Source organism: Camelina sativa, chromosome 11, assembly GCF_030686135.1.
Source record: "Camelina sativa cultivar CO46 ecotype springtype chromosome 11, ASM3068613v1".
In the NCBI taxonomy this organism is placed as follows: domain Eukaryota; kingdom Viridiplantae; phylum Streptophyta; class Magnoliopsida; order Brassicales; family Brassicaceae; genus Camelina; species Camelina sativa.
Genome location: NC_141890.1, coordinates 12,184,343 through 12,202,607, shown reverse-complemented (window position 1 = coordinate 12,202,607; position 18,265 = coordinate 12,184,343). Strand labels below are relative to the sequence as shown.

The 18,265-nt window shown below is 34.9% G+C and overlaps 2 protein-coding genes, 1 long non-coding RNA gene and 1 pseudogene across 48 annotated transcripts; 1 reads left to right on the top strand and 3 right to left on the bottom strand.

Annotated features, from left to right (window-relative positions):
* Nucleotides 1-23: 23 nt before the first annotated feature.
* Nucleotides 24-4,996, bottom strand: LOC104723142 (cyclin-dependent kinase F-4). 6 transcript variants are annotated; one of them, XM_087474806.1, is made up of 17 exons: nt 4,522-4,850; nt 4,128-4,189; nt 3,772-4,001; nt 2,918-3,390; nt 2,742-2,820; nt 2,589-2,657; nt 2,413-2,502; nt 2,198-2,336; nt 1,955-2,057; nt 1,793-1,845; nt 1,638-1,704; nt 1,432-1,540; nt 1,287-1,352; nt 1,117-1,185; nt 971-1,037; nt 646-873; nt 24-553 (listed from the first exon to the last, which is right to left on the bottom strand). In XM_087474806.1, the coding sequence occupies exons 4-17, from the start codon at nt 2,923-2,925 to the stop codon at nt 309-311; spliced, it is 1,392 nt and encodes a 463-aa protein (XP_087330932.1). In that variant the 5' UTR covers nt 2,926-3,390; nt 3,772-4,001; nt 4,128-4,189; nt 4,522-4,850; the 3' UTR covers nt 24-308. The 6 variants fall into 6 exon arrangements, with proteins under 6 accessions (XP_087330932.1, XP_087330934.1, XP_087330936.1 ...); XM_087474808.1 differs by having other exon boundaries at nt 24-544; XM_087474810.1 differs by having other exon boundaries at nt 24-541.
* Nucleotides 4,997-6,131: 1,135 nt separating this feature from the next.
* On the top strand, nt 6,132-18,114 carry LOC104723140 (uncharacterized). 39 transcript variants are annotated; one of them, XR_015572173.1, is made up of 13 exons: nt 6,132-6,341; nt 6,595-6,627; nt 6,709-6,844; nt 7,287-7,372; nt 7,447-7,520; nt 7,619-7,684; nt 13,290-13,361; nt 13,738-13,872; nt 13,995-14,052; nt 14,751-14,817; nt 16,704-16,800; nt 17,522-17,611; nt 17,810-18,114. It is a non-coding gene; the product is annotated as an uncharacterized LOC104723140 (long non-coding RNA). The 39 variants fall into 39 exon arrangements; XR_015572168.1 differs by having other exon boundaries at nt 13,735-13,872; XR_015572175.1 differs by having other exon boundaries at nt 7,619-7,698.
* On the bottom strand, nt 8,108-12,841 carry LOC104723138 (uncharacterized; annotated as a pseudogene). Its single transcript, XR_015572165.1, has 5 exons — nt 12,456-12,841; nt 11,421-12,366; nt 9,982-11,331; nt 8,803-9,879; nt 8,108-8,705 (listed from the first exon to the last, which is right to left on the bottom strand). The product of XR_015572165.1 is annotated as an uncharacterized LOC104723138 (transcript).
* LOC104723139 (replication protein A 70 kDa DNA-binding subunit B-like) lies at nt 14,930-17,597 on the bottom strand. 2 transcript variants are annotated; one of them, XM_010441459.3, is made up of 10 exons: nt 17,422-17,597; nt 17,075-17,339; nt 16,911-17,007; nt 16,696-16,821; nt 16,531-16,615; nt 16,303-16,432; nt 16,042-16,235; nt 15,819-15,942; nt 15,525-15,737; nt 14,930-15,444 (listed from the first exon to the last, which is right to left on the bottom strand). In XM_010441459.3, exons 4-10 carry the CDS (start codon nt 16,817-16,819, stop codon nt 15,127-15,129), a joined length of 1,188 nt encoding a protein of 395 aa, XP_010439761.1. In that variant the 5' UTR covers nt 16,820-16,821; nt 16,911-17,007; nt 17,075-17,339; nt 17,422-17,597; the 3' UTR covers nt 14,930-15,126. The 2 variants fall into 2 exon arrangements, with proteins under 2 accessions (XP_010439761.1, XP_087330937.1); XM_087474811.1 differs by lacking the exons at nt 16,911-17,007; nt 17,075-17,339; nt 17,422-17,597 and having other exon boundaries at nt 16,696-16,840.
* Nucleotides 18,115-18,265: the final 151 nt, after the last annotated feature.

The window sequence follows — 18,265 nt, the reverse complement described above, 5'->3', positions numbered from 1 at the left end:
AAAAAGTAAAGAACCACACGGAATAGTCCCAAATCGAACTTTATTGCAAACCACAATGTTATTATTGTCACGCTCACGTAATTACAAACCATCACACGACCGGAATTAAGAAAAGAAAATAAAAGCGGAACGAACCAGCAACGCCGGAGAAACACGACCATTGTAAAAGAAAAGGAGACACTTCACTGTTTGTTTTTTCATGAAATGGAGACTCAGGGATAAACACCAGAGGATAGATTATATAAGACATAGTTTATAAAGTAAAATATTTGCTCAGACGAGGCTTGCTTGAGTTATTGGTTTAGGTGTCATCCGGCGACTTTCCTAGAGTAGGCATTGGTGGTGGGTTGTGTTGGTCTAAGGTACATGTCACGTGTTTCTCCTACCCAACCTGCCTTCATCGAAGGTGGTTTCAGCTGTTGATGCTGTCCAACCACGGACACAGAGTGTCTGCGAGATCCAGTTCCTCCAATAGTCATGTTTGCGAGTTTATCAGCAGCCTCTGATACACTACGAGTGAACCGATTCTTGTTCAATGCTGCTGCTGCATTATCTCCAATTGAATGGATTTGTTTGGTTAGATGAAGTAAAACAACCAGTGTGCGTGTTAAAAAGAAAAAAGAGTGGCCCAAAGGTTTTACTTACGAGGACTCTTTTTCCCAGGTGGTCTGTATTTGGAGTCTCTGACGGAACTTCTCACAGGTTTAGTGTTTCTCGTCCCATCTTGATTAGCCATATCAAGTTTCCGCTGGACACCACTGCCAAAAGCAGCATGCGACTTTGGACTAGCATAGCTATTGAATGGCTTAGCATTGGCAAGCGACACCGGCTGTCTTTTAACTGATTGGTGCTCAAATGATCCCCTTGGCCCGACTAGAAGGAACCATATACGAAATTTAGTTTGCAACAATCTCAAAACAGGTTTAATAATCCACACCCGGAAATTTGCAATCAACAAATAAGAAAGTACCAGGCGGAGGAGGAGTTCTTGCAACAGATGGCTTGGGACGAAGAGATGGTGGGGCATAAAAGCAACTCTGCCACAAGAGAACACAGTAAGATCGGGAGATATAACAGTCCTAGCATATCGTCCAATCAAAAACTTTCATGGCGTACCTGGAAAAATGGGTGCTGTAGCGCCTCTGCAGCAGTTGGTCTGCTGCATGGATCCCACGAGCAAAGCCGCTGAATGATCAAGTTAAAAGGTGGAGATTAGTGTCTTGAGAATTAAAAGAAATACATTCTTGTAATCATAGAGAAACCCCTTTTACGAGCTGTTATTATACCTCGATAAGATTAACTGCATCTTCGCTGGCAGATGGCATCAAGCTTGAAAGAGGTACACCAGGAATCTGTAAGATGACAACCGTTATTCTCTGATACAAATACTAGCAAGGCTCAAGACACAATTTTTCAAGCTCGAGCATGTACCTGAGGGAATTGATAGTTTATGGTTTTAGCAAGATTAAGTCCTTCCAACCAGGTCTTCTCAGTTGGGCTGCCTATGACACTGCAGATTTTGTAGATTTCATCTGCTTCACTGCAAGGATGATAAAACAACATTTTCACTTGTTTATTACATTTAATTTTACAATATTTAGAATAAGAAAGATACAAATTAATCAACGCAAATTTACCTAGCCCCGGGAAAAATTGGGCGAAGAGACAACAACTCAGCCATAATAGCTCCCATCGCCCACATATCTGAACAAAAAATCAATTGCCAAATTAATAAAGCACTAGATTGCAATGATTAAAGATAATCTTTTTTTTTTGCAATATGGATACTAACCAACTTTCGATGTGTATACATATGACTGTAGGAGTACTTCAGGGGCCCTATACCTATTATTAGAACAGAGACATAAGGGTCAGTAAGGTAGCACTGATGAAGAATCTAATCAAATATTAGGGTCACTGAACTACAAATATACAGAAGTGAAGCGAATCTTACCAACGTGTAGAAACATACTCGGTAAAAGGTGGACTCGAGTTAACCTCCCGTGCCAAGCCAAAATCAGCAATCTTAATGATGTCTTTCGAGACTAATAGATTTTCTGCAATAACACAATATAGATTTTCAGCGACAAACTACTTACCCATGATTGTTAAAAGAATAAGTGATTAAAATCAAAACAGTCAATCTTCAGACAGGTGTTTGAGGCTTCGTATCTGGCAACTCAAGGATATCAATTACCTGGCTTAAGATCGCGGTGGAAGTAACCACGCTGATGCATGTAAGAAAGGCCCTGGAAGACTTGAAAGCACCAATTTCTGATATAAGCTTCTGCAAAAAGCTTCTGTCGATCCTTCATCAGCTGGTAAAGATTGCACTCCTGATCAAGTAAGAATGACATACGTTCAGTGCAATGAATAAAAAAATATTAAACTACAAGCAGAAATAAAGTATACCATGTACTCAAAGACAAAGTATAGGATATCATTTTCCCGGATGACTTCCTTCAGCTTCACGATGTTTGGATGATTCATTCTCCTGAGCGACTAATATCACGAATAACTAGTAATAAGTTCCAGTAAACAAGACCAAACAAAAAAAAGAGATTATCTCAACAAAGGCAAATCACTACCTTCACTTCTCTCAAATTAATACATTCATCCCATGAGTAGTACTTCTTTTTCATTTTCTTGATTGCAACCTGCTCACAGAAAACTTCAGTTAGTTGAAAATTAAGAACAGAACATTCTACAGGCATATATAGCTCCAAAAGAAAGCAACTTACAACTTCACCAGTCTGCTTATTGATAGCTCGCCAAACACTACCAAAAGTTCCATCACCAACCTCCTTAATTAATTTGTATCTATAAAACACAAAAAGAATTGACAAGCAAACTCGTAAGCAAAAGTGAAGGGGCCAGATGCCAAAGTGATTTAGATATTAAAAGAAATTTAAGTTACCTGTCCATCGTTTTTCCAGTAAAGTAAAATAAGGCTCTTTATTTTATGTATGTAAAGAACTTCTGAAAGATTTATATAGCATCAATCTTCCAGTCGCTCGTAGTAAGGACTGAACACCAAGGCAGTAAAATCAATGATTCTCCAGCTGGGTAGACTGACCGTTATTTACTTTGAACATAAATGGGTTGACCATTAAGGAAAGAGAAAGACAGCAAGAGAAGAGAAAAACACATACTGAGAACTCAAAGAAGCAAAGGAACCAAAAAGATAGAAAGTGTAGGCTAAAAGGAAGGATCCTATGCTCACAACATCTCACTCAGGGGTTCAGATTAAAGGAAACGACACATCTAAACTTGAAAAAGAAAACGAAATAACTTTCTTCAACCGGCGCCCATAAGCACAAGATATGGAAGAGGGGCTAATAAAGGGGATTCTCTAGGACTATGCGAAAGAAGATTTTGCAGACTTCAGTCCTGCAATATAACAAAAATGCCAAACATAAAATTATTCCCAGATAAATTTAAAGATGTGTACAAAATAAATCTTTAGGATTGGTATGTTTGACGTTCTTAAATCTTGTCTGCAAGTGTCTTTCTCTGATGATGTCATACAAGACTTGAGTTTTCATTGTTTACTATTCTGAATTTTCCTAATTTTTTATAGCAGTTTTACAATTTCTCAAATTTCCTTGTTTAAAGGTGAAAAAAAAAAACATCTTAAGGAAATCTATAAACAGCTCCAATTGGGATAACCTACCACGCACTAAAAATTCCAATAACTCCAACTATCTAAGGACGGAAGCATCGTGTAAAGACAAAACAAAAAGTCTCAACAGCTTCAATAGAAAGCCATACCTGTCTCTCAGAAATTTGCCTCACGCCTTCCGTAAAAGATCATAGAAGAAGGTATGACCACTAAGTGCAGTTAACGAAAGAGCCAACAAGGAAATCTGAACGAACAAGAAACCGCCAATCGAGCGCTTCTTGGAATGAGAAAAGCCGATAGTGGTAGCAACTTGGCCAGACGAAAACTTGCTCCATATCTCAAAAGATAAAAATCCACTTATAAAGAAGCCTGATATAACCTGTAGCAACAAAAGAAAAAAAATATAAGCAATCCAAAGATAAAAAACACAAGAAACCTGAGAAAACAAAACCATCCAAAAACCAAGCAAGCAGGGGTGGGCTAACAAAATAGACTTAAAACTTACATTACATTAGACTCTCATCAATTACCAGTAAAATTCATCATCGTTGATGAAACCTCAAACACCTACCAGCAATAATAATAATTAAAAAAATGCAGATGAGAGATCAAAGCTCACAACATCTAAAACATTACAGATCTGAAAAAGCTAGGGAAAAAAAAATATATATATATATATCCAATTTAAGGATATGTATCAACCAATACAAACAGAAATGAATCAATTAATACCTAACGTAACCCTAAAATTTCAATCAAATGACCAAAACACACATCAAATCCTAATCCCACACGCACGATTACACGCATACCAAAAGGATTAAATCAAAACCAAAAATTAGATCCAAATCTGATCAAAACAAGAAACCTCATGGAGATCTGCGAGATAGATATATTACCTCAGAGCCAACGGGCATAACCACCGTCGCAGACGACGGGAAGAGACGGAATCCAGAGCTTCTCTAACCTCTTTACCTTTCAATTTTATTTTTTGGCGAAACAAATATCAATCCTTCCTTCCTCTCTCCCTTTCCCTTTTTCTATGTGCGGTTCTCTCGTAATGACCCAAAAAAAAAAAAAAAAAAAAACCCTACAATTTATATTCCCCAAGGCAAGCAGCTAAAGAAGGAAGAGAATATTTTTCTCGCTTTGGTTCGATCGACCTCATTGATGATATGATCTTCTGGTCGTGTCGCGTTGGAAAAACTGCTTTAATCGTCTGCGTCTCACTTTATTATGTTACAGTGTTCTTTTAATATATAACCGTGGGATTATCACGTGGTGATGTCATTCGTTTATTGTAGACCGTTCGATTTAAGTATAAGGATTTCTAACGTATCTTTACGTGGCCGCCTCTTTATTCTTGCCTTCCACGATGTAGCTGATTCACACAGTTCTTATTTTTTTTGTCTCTTGACTTTTCTTCGATAGTAGAATTAAATCATGATTCACGAGGGGTTACTAAATTTGAAAATAAATTACCGAAATTGTTGTTTGTCAATATTAATGTAATCTATAATGTTTGTTAAGCGCTAATCATGACTATGCAACACGTTTTTTTTTTGGAATTATAGATTATGTTTCATATCTTAAAAAGATTGCAAGATGCTCAAATCTATATATGGATGATAAGGTTCGAAGTCATTCAATTTCGATGGATGTCAAGAATCGAAAGTATACCTAATTTGATAGACTGGCTCTTTTACCTAAAAAAGCTCCAATTATACGACGAATGCTTTGAGATCATTGCATGTATTTCATTTTTAGAGGGAAAGAAATTCAAGTTGTTGTTGGAAAACAAAAAGGTTTAAAGAAGTTCAAAGTGTTTTTTCCCTCTGTACAACTTTAACGTGATCCATAGTTTTGCTAGGAAAAATTGCGAATTTTGAATATTTAAGGAGACTGTTAGTTTACGTTTTTTTAATTTTGTTATCTCACTACATATACACCCGCGGTACACCGCAGGGCTATTTTTTCGTTTAGGAATACAAAAAATAAATTAATTATTTATTTGTCTATATATTTGAATAATTAGTTTTAGATTTTTATATTTTTTAAAAATTTATAAAGTCTAAATGATTGTATAATTTTCATGTCTGAATAGATATAGTGACTGCGGTTTAATAATTGAAAATATCATTAGTGTTCATATATTTCAATTGGATAAAGTATTAGTTAATTTTTGTTTCTTTGTATTTGTATATAGCTAATGTAGTGTAAATATATTTGTAATACTATTGTTTTGAATAATGAGATGAGTTTACCATAATTTGACATGCATATTTTGGTGTGGGGAATAGTTTTTTTGTGTTCATATAAATATATGTTAGATTTTGCAATATTTGGTGAATTTTTTTTTTTTTTGCATTCAGTAAAGAAGACTCTGTTTTAAAATAATAATGGACCATAAAAATGAATCGAAAAATTGATCTATGTTGGGTTTTAGTAAGGTCCAGGCCCATTGTTGTTTTTTTTTTTGCTTCAACAAATTAATTTACGGTGGCAAAAAAAAAAAAAAAAAAGACAACAACAAAAGGAAAACGTAAAACAAAAAAAAAATGGTTGTCTCGACAGCAAAAGTCGATTCGACAACATAGATCAGATTCAGTCGAAGATGGATCAGACAACCTCTATTTTCGAATTGGAAAACTCAGAGTAAGATCCATCATCAATTTGTAAAAGCTGGAGTTTCCGATGGCGTCTTCAATTGATAAGTGAGGTAATTGTCCGTTTGTTTAGATTCCGATCTATTCTTTCTATTTCTGATTATAGCTCAGAAACTGTTAAGATTCCTGCTTGACTTGATAATAGAGCTTGAAAATCTATAAACGAATATGGGTCTTCTTTCAAATGTTAGAATGTTTACATGTAAATGGGTGTTGAATTTAACCTTGTTGTTTACATCTTCTAATGTTTGGATTTATATTGAAGTTTATGTTTTTCCTAATTTTGGGATTTTTAAAAAAAATCAGGAACTCGAATGACGAACACTTAACCAAAGATAAGTAATGATACCCATTTCTTAATTTGTAAATGCCTATGACTTATAGATCCAAAAAATCTAATCTTTTATTTTACCTGGTCAGGGTTAAATTACTTTCAATAAGAGGAAGTTTAGAGACAACAATTGGAATGAAATTTGGCCTAAAACTTACCTGTGAGTTTTGGATTTCTTTTTCCTTGCAAGTAGGGAAAAAATTCCGTCTACAATGGATCACTAAGGTAATATCTATATCTGTTCTTTCTAATTCTGCGTGATAGTTATCAAATGATTTATATTTTTCATTTATTTCATCTTTGATGTATGATTATAGCTTTTGTGTGAACCTTGAATATATATAATCGAATTGAGTCTTCTTTCAAATGTTTGTAGGTTCTGTTCAAAATTGATTTTGAATTTTGTTGTTGTTTACATGGATACATGGTTAGATCTTTTGTCATGTTTAATTTGACTTGGTCAGGGTAACATTACTTTCAGTAAAATTATAATTGGGGAACAAATGTGTTGAAGGTTGACTTAGAAGAAAGCAGTAATTTGGATATATTTTCCCTTGCAAGTAGTTTACGAATTAAAGATAAGATACTGAATCTTTGTTTAGTTTTTTTCATACTGTATTTTCCATTAAAATCAAGTCTAATGTGAATCTGGTTTTATTTTTGTCAGGTTAATTCCTGTTACAGGGTTACATAATTTAAACTTTGAAAATAGAAGTGGAAGAGTAAAGAAGCAATCTATATGGGGCTATACTGGTAAGTTAATGAAATTAACACTTATATTCAAATCACATGCCTGGTATTGAAAATAATCTAGGATTACTTTGCAGGTTATTTGAGATTCTGAGCAATGAATAATAAAAGTGTCTGATAATGCATATATTGATTCTTGTATTTAGTCAAGGTAAGACGGTAAATAGTATAAGAATTTGTTTACTTTCTAATAATAAACCTTAACTGATACTGTAATATATAAAGCTAATTGTGTTTTGTTTCTTCAAGTTGAAGTACATAACTGAAGTAAAAAACCGTAACTAAGAACTGCTATCACCACAATGTGTCTTTAAGGTAATTTGATTAAGGTTGGTATCTATATATGCATTGTAGACAATTAGTTTTTAACTTTTTCTGTGTGTTCAATGAATTGACTTTTACAAATTTAAGTGATTAGCAAACAGTTTAATAACTAAAAGCTCAATCAAAAATTATTAAAATTGTGTTCAGTAAATTATGATAATGAAAAGTAAACTGCCGGTTGAATCTGTGTCTAGAAACTAAATTAAAAAAAATTACAATAAGCAAAATATTGTTTTATATCAGTCCTAACAATCAGTTCTGATATGCTTCCATCATGGGTCTCGAATCAGTGGCCTTATTGATAATTCTGCACCTGCATTTATAAAGAAAATCCCAATTATATGAAAACTATTGTTCTTTGTGTTTCCAACGTATAAATGTTATAGCTACTAATATAAGATATGTAAAGTTTACCTTATTCAGAAGTAGATGACTCAGTGTATGTTTTGGAAAACCTCCTTGAAAACAACATTAGTTGTCTGCTTCTGAATCTTTCCCTCTTTGTTTAGTATTAGTATTCTCAAACCTTTTTTTGATGTCACCCTAGACAATGCCACATAAAGTTGGCCGTGAGAGAACACAGGTTTAGGCAAGTAAAGTCCTACTTTCTCTAGAGACTGTCCCTGACTCTTATTGATTGTCATAGCAAATGCAACAGATAGTGGAAACTGTCTTCTACGCATCTTGAATGGGAGTTTAGTATCTGAAGGTGTTAAATTTATCTTCGAGATTAAAACTATCTCACCACTTCTGTCACCTGTTATTACTCTAGCTTCGACAATGTGATTAGCTAGTTGAGTAATCTGGAGCCTAGTTCCATTACACAGCCCACCTTTGGGATCAATATTCCTAAGCAACATAACCGGCGCACCAATTCTCAAACGTAAAGCATGGTGTGGCAAACCTGACAACTTGATACTATTTAAGAAATCTGGAGTGATTACCGGATTGTTCAATGAATCTGAATCTGTAGGATCTATATTATCAGCACTTAGGTAGATCCTTTTTTTCCCTAGAAGCAGACAAATTGTTAATTGTTTGAAGATATTAAAGATAACTTAAATATAATATGTAAAAAATATATAATAGCTATATAAACGTTTACTCACCTTGCAAATGCTCTACCAAAAACTGGTTAATTGTGTTGACATCATCATTGGTCGGTGCTAAAATAGCTCTCTTTTGAAAGAATTTAGGATCATTTTCTTTGTGCATTACTGATGGATCTCCATAAATTTCCTTACAAATTGCTGCTTTTGGATTTTCTGCTTCTTCAATCAACAATTCTTCTGGGATATCGATTAGAGCCTCACCGTCATTAGGCTCATTAATCCTACCATCACCAACAGCCAATAACCAATCTGAAAATTCTTGGATATCTTTAGCTTCATTCTCTCCAATATTGTCTGATAGTAGTCGCATGTTTGTAGTCAACTTTAGGACCTTGCAGTGATCCCAAAGATACGAAGCATTAAGTGATGACATAACAATTTCTGCCCTCCCTGCTCCATTTATTACTGGAAGAACTTGTCTGAAATCACCTCCAAAAACAAGACCCTTCTCACCAAATACCTTGTTATCTCTGTTCTTGATAATATCAGAAAAGCTTTTGTCTAAAGATTCAAAACAGAACTTGCTCATCATTGGAGCTTCATCCCAGATAATAAGTGATGCTTCTTTGATCAAGTTAGCTAGATCTGATTTAGGCTTGATTTTGCAAACTGAAAATTCGTCAGGATTCAAAGGGATTGCAAACCTTGAATGAGCAGTCCTACCTCCTTCTAACAACAAAGATGCGATGCCACTGGAGGCGACATTAAGAACAATCTGTCCTCTTGATCTAACAACTGCTGCTAGTGTTTTCCACACAAATGTTTTCCCTGTTCCTCCAAAGCCATAAACAAAAAAAACACCACCTAAATCATTGAATACAGCTTCGGTGATCTCATCGTATATGCTTCTCTGCTCAATCGTTAGCATTTTTATCCATTTAGCATGTTTTTCTGCCAAAAACTCACGGTTGTATCTCATCTCATCAACAATTAACCAGTTGGAATTATCAATATCTTGGCGTGATGGTTGAGGGAAATGCGCAATGTCTTTGAGAGTTCCACCATTAAACAACATAATCATTTCTATTTCTTGAAGAGTGTAGTTTCTAATCTCAGCTTCTGTCAGAGTCAGTTCTGCAAAAATTTATGTGGGTGAGAGTAAATCAAGAAAAATAGTATTCGAAATGGTACTAATATATATGAAATTAGGCTTAGATATCTATAATACATAATTACCTGGATTGTTGTACTGTTCTCTCTTTTTTGTTTCTATATCCTCGGATAGAAGGTGCCATGTCTGAGACCATACATGTTCTGGTCTAGCCAGAGAATCCGATAGAAGAAGCATAGCAAAAAAATTTCTCATATAATCCCCAAAACAATACTGACCTGCTTCAATCAAACCATCTATGAAAACTTGATCATCATCTAAAATTCCACGTGCAAAACATGCTTCCTTGTACGATTCGTATACAACACCATTATATGTCTTGATGTCATCAAAACAGCAAGGTCCTCTGACAATGTTAAGAAGCACCCTCAGATAGTATTCATCTTCCATTTTTCTAGGAACGTAGTTAATACGACCCAAAGAAAAACCTTTTGATCTCTTCTTAATCTGCTTATTCTTTCCATCCCAAATAAAATACCATGGAATTTGAGCATATAGAAGATCTCGAGCTCGTTTACCATTCTTTCCAACAGCATTATTCCTATTCAAAGTCAACCAAGCCATGAACTGTGAATCTTGATTCAGTATACGTTCCAGAACATCATTAATATGAGCATTTCCATCAAAATAAGCAGGTTGCTTCCCTTCGACATGAAAAGACAGTCTCTGAACTGCTGTAGATCTATTTTGAAGTGGAAACTTGAAAATCCTCCAAATTGCCTCTGAAGCAGATACATATCTAATAAGATAGGAGCCAAGTTAGATAGGGTTAAAAGAATCAAATAGGCGGATTGTAGTTTAAGTGTATCAAAACTACCTGCAATCAAACCAATCTTTGATTTCATTCTTCTTTTTCTCATTGATATTTGGTGCTTTGCCAGGAGTTACAGTTTCATTTGTTTTAGACTGACCAACAGGCTCAACAATGACCGTAACACGATCTGGGCCTTTGTTGATATACTTAAATAAGTATTTAATAGAACCATTCTGATTACACCATTCCACATTGATATGAGCTTGATAACGTAGAGAGAGCTTCTTATTATAAGGCACAACATACCTATTGTCACATTTAATACCACCTTTCTCAATGTAGTCTTCTGTTCTCCTCCTTCTATAAACAGGATAACCATCACCACCAACCTTTGTAATATCTTGATGTTTTTTTGGGTACTTCTTTGAACATGATCCATCAACCATACACGGAGAATTCCTGTTAGCTGAACCACATGGACCATGAATCACTGAATTCTTAACAACTTCATAGAGCTCTGGCTCTTTCTCTTTATCTGGAATTTCTGCAGAAATAATCTTATCAATGTCGTCAGCCGTTGGTAGCTTACTTTGAGGAGCCATGAATAAGAGAATGTGAGCATGCCGTAATCATCGCTTCTGAAATTCGACAGTATACATAGCTGAAATAGCAGAAACAAATAATAATTTAGGATATGTAAAAATATAAAAACAGTAATAAAACCTCGAGTACATAAAAGAAAAAACTTACACGCAACTGTCTTTCCTAGCATATTCCTTTTTGTCAAATCTACCATTAAAGAATCCAACTTGATTTTGAATATCCTTGCAACAATATCCGGTCTATCATCAGCAGTTAGACCTCTTGATTGGCAATATCTTGTTATCTCTGGCCACTTAGGATTGCATGTGAAGGTGATGAATAGGTCAGGAAATCCGTAATGTTTACAGATTGCCATTGCGTCATAGTAGCTTTGAACCATATACCGCGGTCCACCGGTGAAAGAAGAAGGTATATTAATTTGATTACCTTCTTCACCCATAGTAGTTGTTCCAGCTACCGCTGCCTCTTTAATGGAGCTGTAGTTCTCGCATCTTATTTGGACTGATTAAAATTGATGTAAGATAGTCTGTTTGATTCGATAGTGGTGTAAGAATCACAAAGAAACTGCTGGAACAACCTCTTAGAATGCAACAAAGTATGAGACTCGTTTTCCCTCTCTTGAATCCTGAATGCGAACCACTGCCTCATGCTAATACATTTCTTCTTCTTGTTGTTGGCTTTCTGAAAACATTTCTCAATACCAGGCCTGAAACCATCCTCACCATAGCATAGAATGAGAGGATATTGTAGAGCTAAATAGGAGATATGAATTTGACTAATCCTCTGCAAGTGACCAGTACTCTTCTCTTGAATGACTATATCACGGTCAGGCATTTGTTTTTTAAAATCCCCAGGTATTAAAGCTGCTACTTCTGATGTTGTAGGCATACTGTATATCCTCCCATCAACACCTTTTCGATCAGAGACAATACGCATGTGAAATGGCTCATCAGTAGTTGATTGAAACCTCTCTCTAGCGGATCTGAAAATTTTGACATAAGGGTTTACATCATTTAGCATTTTCATTAGGGCTTCGATGACTTCTTTATTAAGTTTTTGCTTCCCTGCGGTTGCCTTTGCATTTTTACCCTTGCTACAGAAAGAGGCAAAAATTAAATTAACAACTATAAGTATAGTGAAGTAAATAAAACATATTTATTTCATATGTAGATAGAAAATTACTTGATTACAGTAGCTCTGTTATCTACTTCGTTTTCAGTATCAACTATATATAGTTGTGAATACTTAGAATAGTCACCCTCATCCGGTTTTAAACTGCCAATCAAATGATAGTTTCCTCATTGCAAACGAAACATGTTAGGACCTTTCCCTTTTGGCATAGATTGGTCCACCTTTCCACCAAGAGAAGTCATGGCAAAAATCATATTAAAGATTCTAATATTTTCTCTGTAGTTTCTGCTCATTGCATCATTTCCTTTGAGCAATTTCTTGATAAGCTCTGGATATTCTTTTAGAAAGGGTAATTTCACACTTCCTTGACCACAACATAGTGTAAATGTTGGGTCTTTTTGGTTCCTACTTTTGTTTATACGTTCATCATACCACATGAAGGCACCACAATACTTACACTTGTATGTAGCATCACCGTGGTCAAGATAATCTGGGAAAGAAAAAAGAGTTTCCTACACAGTAAATATATTACTCGAAACAAAAATCTTAGTCGAACATGTAATAAATGATTGATACCTGATTTCTTAGAATTTGATGTTTCACAATTGAAGATTTTTTGCAAACATGGTCGACTTCTTCTCTTTGGTTGAAGGATGTTCTGATCAGCTGATTCTTTTTCTCTTTTTTTCTGCAACATTTGATCCACTTTAGCCATGAATTTTACATGTTCTTCACTTCTGGCGATCTGATTTGATACATCAGTGAATTGTTCTGTAGCATTCTGGGTTTCTATATTAGCATTGCTTGGAATTGCAATTTCTTCATCAGGGTACTGTTCAGTTTCATCGTCAGTTGTACTAATATAGTAGGACTGTTCCTCTGCAGTTTCACCCTCACTCAAACTATCATCGTTGAACTGGTCCATGCTTTCATCATCAGTACTACTCTCCACTAATGGTTCGTAGTTCATAAAACATGAAGTTTGACCTATTTGTCACCGTTAACAGTTAAAATATTATGTCGCCTAACCATGGCTTATAGAAAACATGATAACTATATTTAAGTATATATAAAGTTGTGTATATAGATTACCTTGCATAAAAGCTGTGGGTGATGCATTTAGAAATTCTTCTTGCAAATATCTAATAGGAAACATGTCGACTGTCGTGCCATGCTTTGATTGTTTCTGGTCCCTTATGAATGATGTCTTAGCAGCACATTGGTCCACTTTATAAGAAATATCAATTGATTCAATTTATATGTATGAGTATTTGGTGTTTAAAAGGGATTTGAGGCAAGCATTAACCTTCTCGTTTATTGTGGATATCAGCAGAAGGAAGTGTTTCTGTTGGAGCAACCCGGCGGTGTAGATTGGTGATGTTCGTGAGAACAGCTATTGAAGATCTCTGAGTCAATCCGGAGCTGTTATTTTCAATTGAATGCATCCCCAAGAAAGAACTTGAACCTGGTAATGAAATTAGTTCTCAAAATTTAGTTTATGTATGTCGCAATGAAGATAAGAAAATACAAAGGATACTCATAAGTATGTGTGTTGTAAATCACCCAGAGCATTTGGTGTTTTTTTGGCAGGATTGGACTGTTGAAGAGATGTTGGTGTCCTAAAATTACCAGTAGAAGAATGACCAAGGTTTGTAATATCGCCTAAAACCCTGCTAAAAGTTGTACTTAGCAGAACAGAACCATTACTATTAGATGCATTTGATTGAGTAATCTGACTATTAGGAGTAGTACTTTGAATGAACCGGGTTTTTTTGGATGGGTTAGAATTAGAATCAAAATCCGAGAGAGAAGGTTCCTTTTCCTTTTTCATGGTGGCTGTAAGTTTTTTCGAATTAAGTCGAAGATGATAAGTTGTTACTGATTAGAGGGTGTTTATTTCACTCCTTAAACAGGTTGGTTCAATTATATTCAGTAGTTGTCTACTAAGAAGAGTATAAGATTCATTAGTTAGAATCAAATATTTGATTGGGTAGTAAATATAGATAGTTTGTTTCAATTACAACTTAAAAGGAGACAGTTATGGGATACATATATTTTAATAGGAATAATGAAAACAGGTTTACGCATTTCTCTGATGATTGAGTGTTATAGTTGGGCAGTTTAAATACTTTGTTTGACTAAATTATGAATATGTCTTGCAAAACAAAGATTTGGGCAGCTCTTATACTAATTTTGAGTCTGGCATGGAGTTAATTTCTCAAATTATAAACATGATTGTTATATTCTCATGTTTTCGTATATACATGGTTTATTATTTACATAGTTTCATATTTTGCGTTCTATACTTAATTTTCTCTTATATCAAAACTTAATCGTTTCTCTCAGGCTATTTTGCCGTATGGTGGGATTATGAATTCCAGTGAAACATGCGGTCAAGATATCTACAAAGAAGGTGAGTTCTATACACTTCATTAAATACTTATCTAGGATTCAGTTTAAGTTAATTAGTTAGATAAGCATGCTTCTCCCAACTTGATAGGATGCAGTTGTCTAAACCATAGAAGGAGATAGAAATAAAAAATTTATAATAGCAACTCAAAAGTTTGAGAAGATAGCTGGAAAACAGCAATTATTTTCTTGAAACAATATCACGAAAGCAAGAAGAGACAAACTGTGGAAGTTGTAACATGAGAAAACAAAAGCAAAACTGAAATTGAAATAGTTTGAAAACAAAAGAAAAACTGAAAACACAAGACACAAATCATTCCTTCTTTTCAACCTTGATCTTAACTCCGACCGGCTTTTCTTTTCCCTCATCCATAGATTTGGTCACAACACTGCCATCGTAGACACCCATCTGTTTTCCAACCCCATCCTTGTTGTTTGATCCTTGAGTTTTTTCATGAACTCTTTCAGCTCGAAATTCCGGATTAGACTTTTCTAAATCTACTGGTTCAATACACAACTTTTTAGAAGTTGAGTTTTGATTAGAAGTCCCGCTGTTAGCAGGGTAAATACGCTTGGAGGATGGAGTAGTAGAGTCGGTCACTTGCGGGCTACATTCTAACATGAGAGGTCCCTGTAAACAATACCTAGTTATATCGAGAATTTATCAAGGTTCCCTAATTTTTATAGCGGATTAATGTGTAGATCATATACTTGGTCACCAGTTACAGTAGGTGTTGCATTTAGTGTGTCAGATGAATTTTCCAACAGTTGTTCGTCGAGTAACCCATCTTTCAAGAGGACTTTGGAGACCTTGTAGTTGTCTTTACCATCAAATATGTGAGCTTTCTCGACATTTACCAGAAAGAGATAAGTCTTTCCAATAAGACTTTTCACTGGATCAGGCAAATTTTCTGGATCTATAATCTAAAGGCGAATTTAAATGAAACAGTTAGAGACATTGTCATACCCTAAATTACAGGGAAAATTATCTTATGATTAGCTAACCTCATCAACTGAGCCACCAAGAACTGATGGGGCAGACTGCCCAATGATCTCAGAGCAAATAGAATCAAACAACAGTAATTTTGTCTCACCAGTAGAGTCCATGACATTAGCATAGAGCATGAACCTAAAAATATAGAGAAAGTAATAAATATAAATGGGATTTGATTGTAAAGTAATAAATATAGATTTGAAATAGTTTGAATGTTTGGTTTTTTTCCATTACCGTGATACAACATTAGTGACGACAGTATTGCAATTGTAACACCAAAACCTTGGTTTTGACCTTTTGTTATTCAACCCATTATCCCCATCGTTTACTTTCTCGACTTTCTTATTGCAAGAACGACAACTAATATAGTACCAAGCCCAGTCTGTGTCAATGGCGTAGACAGTGACATGAATCCTTGCCTTTCCAATCTGTAGATAGATGTTTTTTGTTGAATATCTAGAATAATCTCATATCATTAACATAAGCTTTACATACCTCAACAGAATTCTTCAACTCTTCAATAGTTCTCCTAGGAAAATCTTCTGCATTATCAGCTTGAACAGCAACCATCCCCCACCTTGGTTGTCTCTGACGACATATGAGAGAGAGCCCATCATCGGGGAGCCTGTTAAAGCACGATTATGTATATATTCAGGATAACAATACAAACTCACTTATAATCGGAAGAAAGATAATAGAAAGTTAATGAATAGATAGGTTTACACTTGTCTGAAAACATCAACTTCATTGAATAGTGGGTTCACATGGACTTGAGATGCATCAAACGAATTAGTCAAATAGTTTACACCTGATTAAGTAGAATCATAAGTATGTTGAATAATGCATCTGTTAAATGATAAACAATTTCTAACGCTTAAATGTTTTTACCCTTGAAGGATTTTATCTTCACAAATCTGAGGACACAGGTGATGATGCTTCCATCAGAGTCTTGACACGTATGTAAATACGTGCCCGGCCAATGAACCCCACAAGGTACATGACATTCTGTCATCTCTGTCACATAAAATGAGTAAGTTGGATTAGTGATTGCAAATGTTACAAAACATAATAATAATATAGACACAGTAGCAGATAAGCATTACGTTTCGTCCCGTAGCTCAAAATTGAGTTTTTTGGTAGGCTTGTTATTGGCTTCGAGGTCCTCCAATTCACCCAAACTCACAATTTGACCAATAACCTCTGCAAAATGGAACCTTTAAATATATATATTGAGTGTATATTGAAACTATTTTAAGTACATACTTACCAACAAATATGTGGGGATTAGCTTGACCACTGTGGATGGATTTGAACTTAGTTAAGGTAAGGAAGCTAGCATCAGAAACAGGGTCACTGTCCATTACCATAGTTCCATTGGTAAATGACATCTTGTAAAGATGCGTGGTTGGTCTGAATTGACCAGTTGCATAGCTAAGAGCAAATGTCTCAATGAAAACCCAGTTACCAATAGTAAGCCTATTCACATGTTTGTTTACCAATGAATTCTTGACTGATGCATGAATCTTTTTACTCTGAAAGTATGAAAGACATAAGATGCATTAGTAATTGAAAATAATTGTATCTCGTAAACGTAAACATTTTGTAAAATCTTACCATCGAATCTGACAAAACCAACTCAAGTGTTTCACCATTTTCGATGTTTAGACGCCATGAATGGATGACTTTGACTTGAACCCTCCATGATGTTTTGTAGGGACGAACATCTTTCAAGAAAGCAAAAGTAGAAGCCATAACTTGGGTGACTACTTACCCAGTGAATGCTTGTGTATGATCTTCGTTTTAGGTGAGTACTATTTATACAGAAACCGATTAGGTCGGCCTACAAATTTGTAATGATATCTAAAAGATCTTTTATGCGAGTAATTAAAGAGATGATTATGTCAATCTGTTTTTTATGGTATCTTTATGAGATATGCTATATTCTAACGCAAAAGTCTTTTTCGATTGATTGATTTATGATTTGCGTAATTGTTGGGGGAAGAGATTTGGAAATCAAGCAGGTGTAACAATGATCTCGCAGAAGATCATCATGAAAGGCAAGTAAAATCCTTCTATTTTCTATATATTTTTTGAAGATAAACGATTGGGGGGGGGGGGGAATATTTCAGGGTTTTGAGATTTTACAAAAATATTTGTTTGGGCTTGTTAAAAAATAAATTGTAATCATGGAGCTCAAATTTACATTTCAACTAATAAAGAGAGTGGCAGGGTTGTAAATAAGTTGGAACTTGAGGAATTATTTCTTAAATTTCTGAAAATGTATATATAGATTTTCATGGATTAAAATATATTTCTTTTATATAAAATATGTTTTAAGCATATTTTTTTGTTCCTGCAATCAGGTTTAGAATTTGTTTATCATATACGATTAGGAAATTTCCACCTAACCAACACACGGCTAGATTTACTTTTCAATTGTTTTATGGTCCATCGCCCT

Excerpts from the sequence above, each read along its gene's own strand:
- LOC104723142 (XM_087474806.1), bottom strand. Across the intron at positions 2,658-2,741 it reads ATAAGCAGACTGGTGAAGTT|GTTGCAATCAAGAAAATGAA; the intron begins GTAAGTTGCTTT and ends TTCTGTGAGCAG. Across the intron at positions 1,353-1,431 it reads TAAACTATCAATTCCCTCAG|ATTCCTGGTGTACCTCTTTC; the intron begins GTACATGCTCGA and ends GTCATCTTACAG.
- LOC104723139 (XM_010441459.3), bottom strand. The coding sequence starts at position 16,819 with ATGACAGAATGTCATGTACCTTGTGGGGTTCATTGGCCGGGCACGTAT. Across the intron at positions 15,943-16,041 it reads GTCACTAATGTTGTATCACG|GTTCATGCTCTATGCTAATG; the intron begins GTAATGGAAAAA and ends CTATATTTTTAG. Across the intron at positions 15,445-15,524 it reads CTACTGTAACTGGTGACCAA|GGACCTCTCATGTTAGAATG; the intron begins GTATATGATCTA and ends TATTGTTTACAG.